The sequence below is a fragment of the Peromyscus californicus genome, unplaced genomic scaffold, assembly GCF_007827085.1.
Source record: "Peromyscus californicus insignis strain IS unplaced genomic scaffold, ASM782708v3 Scaffold_24__1_contigs__length_46423439, whole genome shotgun sequence".
In the NCBI taxonomy this organism is placed as follows: domain Eukaryota; kingdom Metazoa; phylum Chordata; class Mammalia; order Rodentia; family Cricetidae; genus Peromyscus; species Peromyscus californicus.
In genome coordinates, this window is record NW_026294535.1 from 5,580,724 (window position 1) to 5,594,773 (window position 14,050).

A 14,050-nucleotide genomic window follows, 5' to 3' on the forward strand; every position below is an offset into this window, starting at 1 on the left:
TGGTGCAAAACAGAACACTCTAGAAGTAATATCCAAGGGGGCACATTTGCTCTCTATTTAAGAATTCCAGATAGTACAGGGCCGTGTCTCATATTTCTTTGTCATCCTAGCAGCCCAGCACTGGTTAGATGTGATGGAAACATCATCATCACCTCTGAGTTCACGTGTAGGTCTGCAGAGGAGGACACCTTCCATTCACAGGACACCATATGGCTGTGCTGACTCCCAAACGTGTCATTCTTATTGCTTCAGAGAGTAGGGCAAGGGTCACGACTCTTGTTACAGAGGTGGTGGAGGTGAGGACTGAAGATAATTTGGAATATGCAGTGACCTGCCCAAAGTCACATACCAGCTATCAGCCTCTTGATTCCTTAATTAGCCTTTTCTACAGTCCCCAAGCGGCACAGAGAAAACAACCTCTACTTTTACTAGACTCTTTCGTTTGGTGATCATCGTGAGCCAGTGTGCCCTTGGACATAACTTGTAGAATAATGCAACACTCCCTTTAACTGTTGGGGCATGATTCAAGTTTTCTAAGAGCAGGCTTTCATTTATTTACCCTGGAGTTTCTTTTTGGATAGATGGATAAATTGATGTCATGTTGATTTTCCTTCTTAATATGCCCAATTTAACTCTCTTTTAAAGAAATTCTTTGGGCTGGGGTTGTGGCTCAGCTCATAGAGTACTTGCCCAGCATGCACAAAGCCCCGGGTTCAATCCCCAGTACTGCATAACATCATGAGTTTGTGGTGCAGGTCTAGAATTCTATCACTCAAGAGGTAAAGGCGGGAAGATCAGACATCCTCAGCTACATAGCAAGTTTACAATGACTGTATATATTTGTCCGGCTTTCAAATTACTGTCTTCAAATGGAATGACTCATTTTATAAGTTTGAGCCTACCGAAGAACAAACTCAACTTTGAACAGTGCTCAAGGCTGAGTGCCTGCCCAGAAACAAGTCCTCCATGCTGAAGTGAGTGGTGACAGCAATCCCTACCTGCCATGTGCAGAACCCTGTCTTGGGAGCAATGGGAGCTTGGAGGGGTTAACTCACTTGCTTAACGCTAGTGTAGTGGACCGCCCTGAGGCCCCGCCTCTGAAACACTGCGCAGTCGCAGATCAAATGTACCCCTCTCCAGCATCTGGGCTGGAGAGGTACCCATCGGGGTATCTGCCATGTTCTCAGGAAAGTGCCCTGAGAGCACAGCTGGAGCGGACTGACTTCAGCAGCAGCTGTCTGCTGCTGAGACCAGACACTCCAAATCCATCTTCAATCACCTGAGATTGCTGCTCACTGAGATTCAACCTCATTCTGCGATGGGACCTGTGTGAGCTTCTCTGGGGTCCTTATAATGATGCAGTGAATGAGACCCAAAGAAAGGTCACCATGGTCCTCCACTACAGCCTGAGGAAGGCAGGAAGCATGTGTGAGGGCCTGACGGGTTTTGGAAATGTTACTGATGCTTGTTTTCGTCAACAAGGCATCATCAATGTACCCTGGAATTCCCCTGGTCATCTTCCCACAGGCTCACTTGGTTTCTGCATTTGGGAAGATGGGATGGTAGGTACCCACAGTGATCAGACGATCCAGACAAACCCAGAACATGCAACTCTGCCAGGAAAGAGAAATGTCAGCCGCAGAATCAGCACAGCCAGCAAGAAATGGCCAACTCAGCCCACCCCACAAGGACAGCATCTCAGATTAGGCTCTTATTCTTGTTTATCAAGTCCAGGCAGGGCTTTTCGCCCAAGATGATGTGGGAAAACAAAGACATCTAGAGAACATTGTGAAAGTTAGCAAGGAAAATCACAGAAAAATTGATCTTACCAGTCCTGCGGCTTCAGCAGGGGGCAAGGTGTTTTGCACAACCAGCCCCAGGAAGAGAGGGATTAAAGGCGGCAGCATGCTGAGGAAAAGCTTGCTCCTTCCCATGCCAGGTGATTTAGCTATTTTAACTTGCTTTGATGAGTGCCTGGGGAATTCTTTCTCATGTCTGTGTCTGCTTTTAAATCCTTTCTTTTCCCTGGTTAGAAAGGGAAGGTGGAGGAGGCCTGGTGACTATACGCAGTGGGATCGGCTACTCTGAGCTGTATATAAGTCCTGGCTGAGTGACAGGATTTCCTGACGGGGCCCAGGCAGAGACCTGACTGGGATTTCTGAGAGATGGATGGTTTCCCTTCCTATGGCTGTGCCCGCTGCCCGCTGCCCTTTCCACACCACGCTGGGGGGTCATCCTGGGCCTGTCTTTCCAACATAAAGGTTCAGATTTTCTGTAGGGAGCATTTGTGGGAGTGCCCATCACTGTGCATAGTCCCAAGCATGGAGAGAATGTTCCAGAAGTCTGGTCCCTGCCTTGGAAGATGGTGATGTCCTCATCCACCTGTGGCTGTCAGAATTCATGTTGGTGCCAACAGTTGGGTTTTCAATTGCCTTTTTTTTTCCTCTTCAAGGTTATTCAAGCAGCGAGTGACTGAGCCCGTTCGTCTAACCTAGTCGTCTAAGGCTGAGTCTAAGGCTGCCTCTTCCAGGAAGACTTTCTCTCCTGTTCCTTTTGAATTTTGTACACCATGTCACAAAAGCCCAGTCATATATATTGCATTCCACCTGTCTGTCTCTCTCCTATGCTAGTTGTGAATATCTTGAGAGCAGTGGGACAGTGCTCCTCTTTTCTGTATCCCATGAAGCCTGGAGCAGAAACCCAGGCTTGAAAAGAAGAAAATAACAATGAACATACTGAAAAGTCACCACCTGCTAGGCCCTGTTCCAGTCCCCTCAGTGAACTGGCTTGCTTGATTCTCTCGATACTTGGTAAAATAGTAGAGGGTGTTCCCCTAGGTTCACAGATACAGAAACTGAGGCAGAGAACTGAGGAAGCTATGCTAGTTAAGCCCCACCCCCCACCCCCAACTTGACACATGCTAGAGTTGTACCTTGGATGACTAACCCGGCACCAAATCCAGTGTCAGAGTCAACGCCATCCTCACTGCTTTCTGATGATCACACACTCACGAGTGAATGAACATCAGGTGGATCTCTAGCCCTGCTGGAGACCATGGTGGACCCCCGAGTGAGACCCAGGACAGGAAGGATGACATCTGGGCTCATCCACAAATAGGACCCTGAGTTAACCCGGAGACTCACGCAATAGATTTGGTTAGATGACCTTCTTTCCCTGAACTTTTAAAATGTCATATTGAGCTTTAGTCACTGAGAGCTTTCTTGTTTAGGCCCTTTGGAGCTAAATACAGGTCCAAATGGTAAGAAGTGGGGTGTCATATTATCTGTGTCTCAGTGAGTCTCCACTTTGTTGCTTGTTAGAATTCCCAGGGGGAACCTTAAAAACCCCTAATGTCCAGGGCTACCTCGGAGAAGCCACCTCTGAACTCCCAGGAGAGAAGAACAGGTCAGGACTTCTTGAGATTTTTCAGTTGATTTCCTTTGTGCTGGACTGGTACTTGAGGAGAAACTGTGTGATACCAGCGAGATCCTGAAGGTCACTTGCTGCGGCAGCCGGGTTCCTTCCGCTGCTATACCAGAGCGATCGGCTGGCAGTCTCTTTCTGATGTTTTTTTCTTTCGGAAGGGCGTGAAGAACACATCCGAGGCTTGGAATGGGCTCTGTCCCAGGACAAATCATGACTTGAATCGCGTTATCATTTCTAGACCCTGTTCAATTCTGGGAGATGCTATAGGTGTGCTGGATAAAATTGCCCTCACCAGGTGGCCTGGGGAAGTCTTCCTCCCGGATTGACTATTTGATAGCAGGTAAGGATTTAAGTCCTACAGCAGAGCAGCACCAGGAACAAAGCAGAAACAGTTCAACTTTGAGGAAGTTCTGAAACTTTGAGACCGAGGGATTTTGTTTTGATTTTTCATAATTCTGTCAGCGACCTCTAGACTGGATGCTCTCATGGTGCTGGACTTTATCAGGGAGATATGTTTATTTTTTAAGTTATTGGGAAGGAGAGTTAGCCTGTTTAGGACACGTGTACAGAGGCATTGAAAAAATTCTGCCCACATGGCGTTGTGCAGTAACTGTTGGCATAGCTGTGTTGTTTAATTTTGTTTTTGTTGGGCTCTTTTGAGAACTATAAACATCAGTTCTTCAACTTGTTGTAAATCCCTGTCACTTTGTTCTCCAAGATGCCTGGAATTTGCAAGCAGCTTAGAGGGCCCCATGCACATGGTGGGTGATTAATCACTCTCCAGCACTGATTGCACAACATGCAGTACCTCAGAGCCTTCGCAGTCTCCACTCTTTGCCTGTTGCAGCTCTGAGGGGCCTGGGGTTCCCCTTGTACAGACTCGGTCTGCTGATCTGTGCTTCCTTTCCTGGACGGAGTGTTGATATTTTTCTTACTGCACTTCCTATCCACTTTGGCAGACTTTTATACTCTCTGTCTCTTTGGTTTTGAAATATAAGCCTCTAATTCACACCATTTCATCTCTCTCCTGGCTGGTGAGGTGCTGTTCATAGCCTCTATTTAGACCTGGAACCGGCTTCCTTCCTCTAAGGGACTCTACTGTTGTTTCTTGTGACTTTCTTGATGGGGACTTACCCCCTTTGCCCCCCACAGCCTGTCGATTGCAGTGATAAAAAAAAAAAAAGCAAGAGGGCATAGTTTTATCTTAGGTGACAGGAGGAATCTCCTCTTGACATGCTGGGAAAGGGAAAAAGAGTAGTATGTGATGGTGGGGACCGGGATGGGGTGTTGGCCTGGAAGCTTCCTGGGTAATGATGAGTGGAATATGGCTGTTGGGTTCTGGGTTGTTGATTTTCAGTTGTTAGCATTTAGGAGTCCTTGTTTTGTAGCATGCTTATTACTGAGTTTTAGTATGCAGTCATCTTGTGCAGTGAAGTGCTTTGCTTGTGTGTGCTTTGAGTATGAATTAAGGAAAAGGAATTATGACTATGATCATCACCTTCACCACCATCATCATGAGTACCATTATCATCACCACCACCATCATCACCACCATCATCATGGTAAACTCACTCGTAGCTTTCATCATGTGCTAGTACTGTTCTATTTGTGAACTCATTAACTTAGCTCATCTTCCAAATGAGCTTAATCTAATTTTTAATTTAATACATTTAGGTATTTACTTAAACACAAGCAACTGAATTTAACTGACTGAATATTCACTGTAAGCCTAATGTATAGTAGTCCTATTAGTGCCATTTTGCAGATGAGAGACTGGGACAGAGCGAGGCTGTATACCTTTTTGGGATCACTATGGTGACGGGTGGTTAGGGCTCTGAATCTGGGCAGTATGGACTCCAAGGTTTATACTGAGGAAACACCCAGTTTGCTTTTGTCCATCCATTTGAACCAGTTCCTTCTGGATATTGAGAGATGACCACAGAGCTGTGAAGTAGGTCAAGACGTTTTATCCACAGGGAGCTGAAGTATCTTCTGCTTTCCAGGGAACAAAACCCCATAAATTGAGTCTCTGTGTTTTAATTCTCCTGGCAGTTTTTGGCTAAGTCAAGGAATAAAGACAGCTGAGAATAGCAGCCAGATGCTGAAACTTCTTGGACCTCTCTTTAGAAAGTTGAAAAAACTGGGCTAACTCCATTGTTAAATGCTTCCTTTGCAAGCACGGGGACCCGAGTTTCATGCCCAGTACCTATAAAAACAAAAGCTGGGGACAGTGGTGAGTGCTTGTTACCCTAGTGTTGGGGAGGCAGAGACTGATGGATTCCCAGGACTGGCTGGCCAGCCAGCCTGGCCCAATGGGTGAACTCCAGGATGGCACTGGAGGACATGCACACACACACTCAACACACTAGCAGTTAATGTGCATGTGCACACACACACACTCAACGAAAGAAAATAGAAAAGACCACTTCACCATGTGGTTTCAACAGATCTCCCAGTGCCTAGAACATCAGAAGTAACCAGCGCTTGGGGAAGGACCGCTGTCACAGAAGTGCTAACAATGCTAAGTCCTTAACTCCCCTCAGGAGAAAACATCGGGAATTATCTGGACATGCTGCCTACCCTAGTGGGACCCTTCTATAACATCTGTGGTCCCTGATACAATGTCGATTCTGGCTAGGGTCGGATACTCAGAATCCACACACCGTTTTCAGAATCCCAGCTCATGATTTCAGGCAGTACTGAAGAGACCCTCCCTGCAGGAGAAGAGTACCCTCTCTCTTGATGACTGCTAGCTGAGTAGGATTTTTCAGGGGGATGTAGTGTTGTTCAACAGCTTGGTGTTAGGTTTAGCTGGGCGGTCTTTTTGTCTGCTCATTATGCAGAATTCTTGGCACCACAGCAGAGTATAAAGTATTCTTCTCCTTCAAATCTGATTGTAACATTGAAACAAAATGATGGCTTTTTATATTTCAAATATAGAATTTATTAAAAAGAAATGCTTATATTTTAAAAAAATCTCTCTACTGATTAGTATTGCATTCTTTTTCTCCTTGCCCACCTCTTTCCCAGCTTTGGATGAGAATATCTTGTGTTTTTATAAATCAAAGGACATATCCAGCTAAACTGAGAATACCACAGTTTCCATCTCGTTTTGAAATCATCTCTGTTTAAAGATTTCTTCAGGTGAAAATCCAAATAACATTTTATTTGTTTGATATATGTAGGTGCTGACCTGAGTATCTTCATTTACTCTGATTAGGTAGATTTTTTTTTTATCCATTTATCAGCAAACATTTATAGAATGTCACACACTCTGCTGGCTTCTGAGAACACAGAACTGGATAAATCATACTGATTTGTTCTTTATAGCTTCCAGTACACTTGTGTATATACCTTCTCACTTAAATATTATTACAATTTTGCAAAACGGAATGGACAAGGAGTATGATCTTCATAGGTACGACAATTAAAGTCTAAAGAAATTGAGTGATTTATTCATGGGCAGTAAGGTGGTGTGTGGTTGCAATAGTAATGAATGTCCTGGTTATCTTGCTTTGACCAGTACTCTGCCAGTTCAGGCGGCCCACCATTCTAGTATCTGATGTTTAAGTTAAGAATGGTCTGTGGTTTGTCTAATCCAGTTATTGAAAAGCTTACCCAAACTGGCTGCTGTCTCTTCATTGTTATACTGAGGCATGACCACAGAGGATCTGTGGTTGATGCTGGATATGAGGCACACTTGTTATCTCGGGCCAGCTTGGTCTACATAGAGAGCTGCTGGCCAGCCAAGGCTATACAATGAGACCCTACCTCAAAACAACTATGGCCAAGGTTCTCATCAGTGCATGTCAGAACCGAAAGTGATGATTTAACCCGTTCTGATCGCCCCTTAGCCAGTCTACTGATTTTGTCATTTCGGTATAGCATAACTGATGGGCAAATTGGATCGCCTGAGGCTTCAAGCTTTATGTAAAAGGATATAGTCTGTAGAGGTGCATCCATCATGTGACTTATGGCCTGCATGTAGCTGAAGAGGGCTATAAATTCAACCCTACACGAACACGCTACATAGCGAAAGGTGACCAGCAATTCCTGATCTTCTTGCCTACACCTCCAGAGTAGGTTGGATTGCAGGTGTGTGCCACCCTGCCTGCCTATTCTACTGATGTTCCCCCTTCAAGTCATGTGGGATTGATCCAACCTCTCAACATTACAGTTTCGAAGGAAAAGTATCCTAGGACGTTAAGACAGGCAAAGTACTGGGAAGGTACTGAAGCTAAGGATTTCTTGTCATGCTGGGATTTTACTCACAGTATTTCAGCAGCCTACAGAGGTGGGCTGAATCAAACCAAATAGTTATTCTTTAAGGTCAAAGGTCAGCTAAAGCCAACATTTGAACATAGACTCATTTAGCTCCAAATGTTATTAGAAACTATTCCAAAATTTACATCTTCACAGAGAGACATTTTTTTAGTTCATTGCTATTTCTTGGGGGACTGTTTTTGCTTTTTTTTTTTAAAGGAGAACTGATATTATGAGGTATCTCATACTAAGTTTCCATAGTCTTCCAGTTTCAGCTGGAATGCTCATGTCTTGGGTAGAATGCACACTGGGGCCAAGGCACTGCCTGTGGGTGATGCCTCCTATGATGCATAGAAGGATGAAGGAGACTTGGACAAAGGTCCTTGCCTGTGCCTGACCCTTGCTCACCTGTTCCCTCAGCAAGATGCTCACCTGTTCCCTCAGCATGGTGCTCCCCTGGTTCCTTAGCATGGTGCTCCCCTGGTTCCTCAGCACGGTGCTCTGCTCTAGTAAATCAATGCTTCAGGTTGCTATTAGGTGCTGACATGGCTGTAGGATTTCCTGAGCACTCATCGGATCCTGGGTTTTTGAGGAGTCAGCTTCCCTAAGCAAGGGATGTACCCAACATGTGCATCCTTGCTCTCAAGGCCCTTTCCTTTTCCTCTGTTAGTTTAGATCTCTGCACATAGCAAATCTTGATGTGTGTGTGTGTGTGTGTGTGTGTGTGTGTGTGTGTGTGTGTGTGTGTGTGTGATTTTTATTTTTTGTGGAAGCCAGTTGCTGGCCTTGTAGGTAAAATTGTAAAGGAGGCAAAGTTTCTTTTAACTCCACCACTCAATGTCCCTTTCTGTATTTTTCCTCTTCCTGTTCATTCAGTCATTTAATCAATCAGTAGATAGTGGGTATGTGATCATTCCTACAACATGTTTCTGTGTGCATGTCATCCCATGGCAGACATAGATTGTTTAATACAGAGGGATAGTGAATGCTTACCACTCAGTTACTCCAGTGTTTGTTTTAAACAAAGTCTCATACATCCCAGGAAGGTCTTGCACCCATCCTCTTGCATCCAGGTCCTGGGGATGGGATTACAGGTGTGTACCACCATACACAAATCAAGTCATTTTTATTTGTCTTCTTTTTTTTCATCAGAAATACAAGCAGTTGCTACTGAGTCTACCTGATGGTAGAATCCTATCATAAATCCAATCACTTCTTTCGGTCTCCACCATCTCTCATTGGATGAGACTGTCATGTTTGCTTGCTATGTTATTGTAATAGCATCCTACGTTCTCTCTCTCCACTCTCCACAATCCTTCTGCAAACAGCACTCACTCAGAGATCTCTTTTACAGGTACGAGTAAACCAAGTGAAAACTCTTCAGTGGTTTGGAGAGAAGTGCTGGCTGTAGCCTGAGTCTTCCCTCAGCTATCCCTGGTCTTCTCTCAGGTCTCATCCTGAAGCAGCAGGAGTTCACTCTATTGTACCAGCACCCCCCCCATCCTATGTATTCAATACTCTGGTTCAGTCCCATCAATCTTCGGCATTTTCCTTAGCTGTGTCCTCTACTTGAAATATTCGCTCTTGCCTCTGATTGGTGACTGATGGATTCTCTCTTCTCTGTCATTAGTTTCCATTTCATTGTCCCCTTCATAGAAAACCTTACATTGAAGCTGGTGTGGGCAGGAAGCCACTCCATTGTACTGCTCCTATTTCAGTTCCCAGTACACAGCTTGTTCCCTGAGCTAGTGTCTTTTGTTGCCACCGTCTGTCCCACTCAAGTACCAAGTCTAGGGCGACACCTTTCTACATGTCCTCTCCAGTGTCCTGCTAGTTGATGCGTTATTGTGAATAAGTTTACATATATTTGTTATGTGTTCTGCCCTTTACGTTGGATTATTTAATCCCCTTAAAGTTCCCCCAGGGAACACACTATTATATCTTTATGTTACAAATCAGAAAGCTGGGGGAAGTAGAGATATCCAACTAGGCCAGTCGCACACTGGTGGATCAGTAAAACAGAAGGGAATCTTGTATCTAAATAACCGAGGACCAGCTGGGCAGTGGTGGTGCATGCCTTTAATCCCAGCACTTGGGAGGCAGAGGCAGGCGGATCTCTGTGAGTTCGAGGCCAGCCTGGTCTACAAAGTGAGATCCAGGACAAGCTCCAAAGCTACACAAAGAAACCTTGTCTCTAAAAACCAAAAACCAAAACAAAACAAAAACAAACAAACAACAACAAAAACAAGGGCCAGGTTCATTCTAGAAGTCTACCCATTAGAACAAGAAATAAGCCCCTATTATATTAAAGCCACAGATTTTTATTTGATGATTTTTATTATAAGTGGCCTGATGAAGTATCTATATTGATGGAATATATAGTATCAGGCAATCTGGACTTGGAATGGGATCATCAGCATAGCTAAGAATGGGGCAGGGATAGATTCTCAGAGGAAAGTCAGGTTAGTGCAAGGAGTTGCTGTGTCCACAGTAAACGATGAGGGCAGATGCTGGAGTGAAGAGCCTCACTCCAATCTCTCAATCAAAGACATCATCAAGTGTTGACCTTATTGCTGAGTCAATCTTCTGACAACTGGTCAACCACGCCACTGTTCATTCAACTGTCTTTTTAGTTTTTAAATAGGGTCTTGTTATGTAGCCCTGGAATTCACTAAGGAGCCCAGCCTGGCCTCGGATTTGTGGTGATCCTCTTGTGTCAGCCTCTCAAGCGCTGGGATTACAGCCTGTGCCATCAGACCCAATCATTCGCCTGGTCTTGCTCAAGGACCCTGTGCACTTGGCAATGTGCTAAACTCTTGTGGATAGGTGTAGAGATCAAATATAAAGCTAGGCCCACCCCATGACATGGAGGATGACTGAGCACATACTGTTGGACTAGGAACTCTGATAGAAATTTTAGTTCACAATTGTGTTAAAAGTCAATAGTGCAGTCCATCTTAAATCTCAACCAAATCTCAACCAGGCTTTGTCTAGGTTTTGCTCTCTAAGTGCTTATGATTGATCTCTGAATGCAGAAGTCTGCTTTTTTGTCCTGAAGAGCTCAGCAGGATGGAGAGTCACGTGAACCTGTTTCCTTCGCTCTGCCAGAGACAAGTACATCCTTTAGACTTTGACTATCATCTCTCCCCTTTGCTCTCTACTCCCCACGTGACCTCAATGTAAAATCCAACGAACATTCTGCAGTTACCAGCTTCCCCTGTCCCTCCCCTGTTTGAATAGGGCATGGAACACTTGGAGCCTACTGGCCGGAACCCAGGATTATTATCTGATTTCCAAGCAATATTTATATCCCATTCATTCCCAACAATGGTTCAAAACAGTTCTCCAGGACAATGACAGAGCTGACACACCAGTTTGAGGTGGTTGTGACTTCATGAAGCCCTGAGGTCAGGGATGACAATCAATCAACTCTTTCCTGGTTCTTCAGTTTATTCAGTTACTTCGTTTTTGCAAAAAACAAAAAACAAAAAACCAAAAAGCAACTGTTTGCTGGTGAACATACTCTGTCACCATAGTAGCATAGTATGAGATGTTGTCTTTAACCCACTGCCTTCTCTTCAGACTTAAGGTCAGCAAACTTTCTCTGTAAAGGGCCAGAGGGTAAAATTTGAGCTTTATAGGTCATAAGTGTATCTGGAAGCTACATTATTTTCTTGTAATATGATCAACAACTACAGATAATGTGAAAACAAATACATGGGGTGTGTTTCAATAAAACTATTTACAAAATGGGTGGAGGGTAGCCTTTCCCACGTGGGTGTTAATTTGTTCTCTCCTGCTTTATCTAAACTGTGACCATATTTTACCTCACTCCCCCATAAGCTTCATTTTCTTTTTCCTCTTAAAGTTCCATAGCAGAGGCCAGGCATCGAGCCACACAGCGTCAATTCCAGAACTCACAAGGCAGAGACAGGCAGGTCTCCATGAGTTTGAGGCCAGCCCGGGCTTTGAAGAGTTCTAGGCCAGCCAGGACTACATAATGAGACCCTATCTCAACAAAAAAGGCTTTCAGAGCAGAAACATGGGGGGTAACCAAATAGGCCCAGTTAATTGATTTTTGTCTCCACAAGTACTATAGTTTATTCATTGCTCAGTAATAATAGCAGGGTTATCAACAATGACTGTTACAATAGCTGGAAGTGGTCTATCATCTGCTAGTCATTGTTCAAATCACTTTCAGGTTATAATTCATTTTCTCTGAAGCGTCAGGGAAAAGGATGAAAACATGATAAAGAGGGGGTTCAGATAACAGGGATAAAAAAGTTATTTTGGATGGTTTTCCAGTACTACATATTCTGATAAAACTAATAACACCAATGTTTCTTGAGCTCATATAAAGAGCTGGGTACAGTACCAAGTCTCTGCCATGTATTGTTTATTCAGCTTCCTGGTAGCCCTTTGAGGAAGATGTGGGTTTTATAGGCATTTTGCTGCTGAGAAACTGAAGTTGAAAGCAGTTCAGAAACTTTCCCCAGCTAGCACATGTGGAGTTGAGCCTTGCTTGTGTCTGCAACGTGGATGTTCTATTGGCCATACCCTTTTGTTGGGACAAGAAGAGAATGAACAAAGTCTGCCTGTCAGTGAAGTGGGCTTTGCTATGACTGTACTTATTTTAAAATAAATGTTTTTCGCTAGTGGCTGAGAACTGTTAGATGGCATAACTCAAGAAGCTCAAGGGTCTGAGCGCTGGCGTGGCGGTGGCTGCCAGTCACAAGCACAGTGTCCCACAGGCCTCATTAAAGCAGCGAACAATAGGATGTGTTGAAACACTAAGTGCAGCTGTACTGCGGAGGAATGCCGCCCGTGGGGCGCAGGCCCCGGCCTTTATTGGGCGGTGCTGAGGTGGCTCTGGGCAGAGGGCACACGCTGCCTCCCGTGCCTGGAATGTGGCCGGCAGCTGACAGCCACCCTACTTGTCTGGGAAGGGGTGGCCTTAACCATAGATTAGGTCTTGAAAGCTGCCTCTGTGCATGTCTTTTTGTTGTGTGGCTCAAAAGAGTCGCTCAGCTGGCCCAATTGCCGTCAACAAAAGGAAGCTGTCTTTGAACAGAGGCAGGGCAGGGTTCCCTGGGAGGTGAGGGGTGTGTGTGTGTGTGTGTGTGTGTGTGTGTGTGTGTGTGTGTGTGCGCGCGTGTGTGTGTTCTGCCAGACTTTGTAAGTGGGCTGTACTGGGTCATGCACACAGTTTGAAGAAGTCTCTGTATCCATGCAAAGCACAGCTCTTTTTGGTGACACTTATGCAGAATGTGCACACAGTATTCTACGTTTTAGCTTTTGCTCTCAAGGTGCTGCAGACACAAGTCAGCCCCAAGCATCTTCTTTTCTAGATGCTCTAACGAAGACTGCCAGAGAAACAGTGTGGGTTTTTATGATTACACTTGAGAAACTCATAATCTGAGAGATGATTCTGTCCCTTGTAACACTGGATTGGGTGTTCCAACTATGGGAGTCCTGGAGCCTTTGTTCGTTCAATAATGGGGAGAATGGCAGTGAATTCTACATGCTATTTTGGTTCTAAGCTTTCATGATTGCATGTAAATGACCTTTTCATGAAGAAAGAAAGCATCTTCCCTCGGTCTACCAAGACCTATAGGTTAACACTGGTGCTAGCCTCAGGACAGATATGAGAAAGCAAGAAACCCAGTTCGTGTTTGCCACAGACCTGCGGTTTCCTTCCTTCCTTCCTTTCATATGTGTGTGTGTGTGTGTGTGTGTGTGTGTGTGTGTGTGTGTGTGTGTGTGTAGCCTTGTGTGCATTCTCCTCCCTTTGATTAAAAGTAGTATCAGTTTGCTCTGGGAAGAGTAGACATAGTGAGAAAACATATGCCACACTCAGTCACATTTTCCATTTCAACAACTATGAAAACAGCACACACTTTTTGAAAGTACTTCTCATGTAATATTTGGGTCACTCCCACTGTACTTGGAACAGTGAGTGGTAGACTTTGAGTCCCAGAAGTCACTCTGATGAGAACTCAGTTGCTGTGAATATCACTGTATAAATAAAATGCTGATTGGCCAGTGGCCAGGCAGGAAGTATAGGTGAGACAAGCAGAGAAGAGAATTCTGGGAAGTGGAAGGCTGAGGCAGACAGACGCTGCCAGCCGCCACCATGACAAGCAGCATGTGAAGATGCTGGTGAGCCACGAGCCACGTGGCAAGGTATAGATTTATAGAAATGGGTTAATTTAAGATATAAGAACAGTTAGCAAGAAGCCTGCCACAGCCATACAGTTTGTAAATAACATAAGCATCTGTGTGTTTATTTTATAAGTGGGCTGTTGGACTGGCGGGACTTGGCGGGACCTGGAGAGAAAACTCCAGCTACACTCAGGCTTGA

The 14,050-nt window shown here is 44.8% G+C and overlaps 1 protein-coding gene across 1 annotated transcript in view; it reads right to left on the bottom strand.

Annotated features, from left to right (window-relative positions):
* Positions 1 to 1,934, bottom strand: part of Stab2 (stabilin 2) — a 177,669-nt gene extending 175,735 nt beyond the window's left edge. The window contains exon 1 of the mRNA XM_052753018.1: positions 1,830 to 1,934. Coding sequence (XP_052608978.1) covers positions 1,830 to 1,934 — 105 coding nt within the window. The remainder of the gene's footprint in view (positions 1 to 1,829) is intronic.
* Positions 1,935 to 14,050: the final 12,116 nt, after the last annotated feature.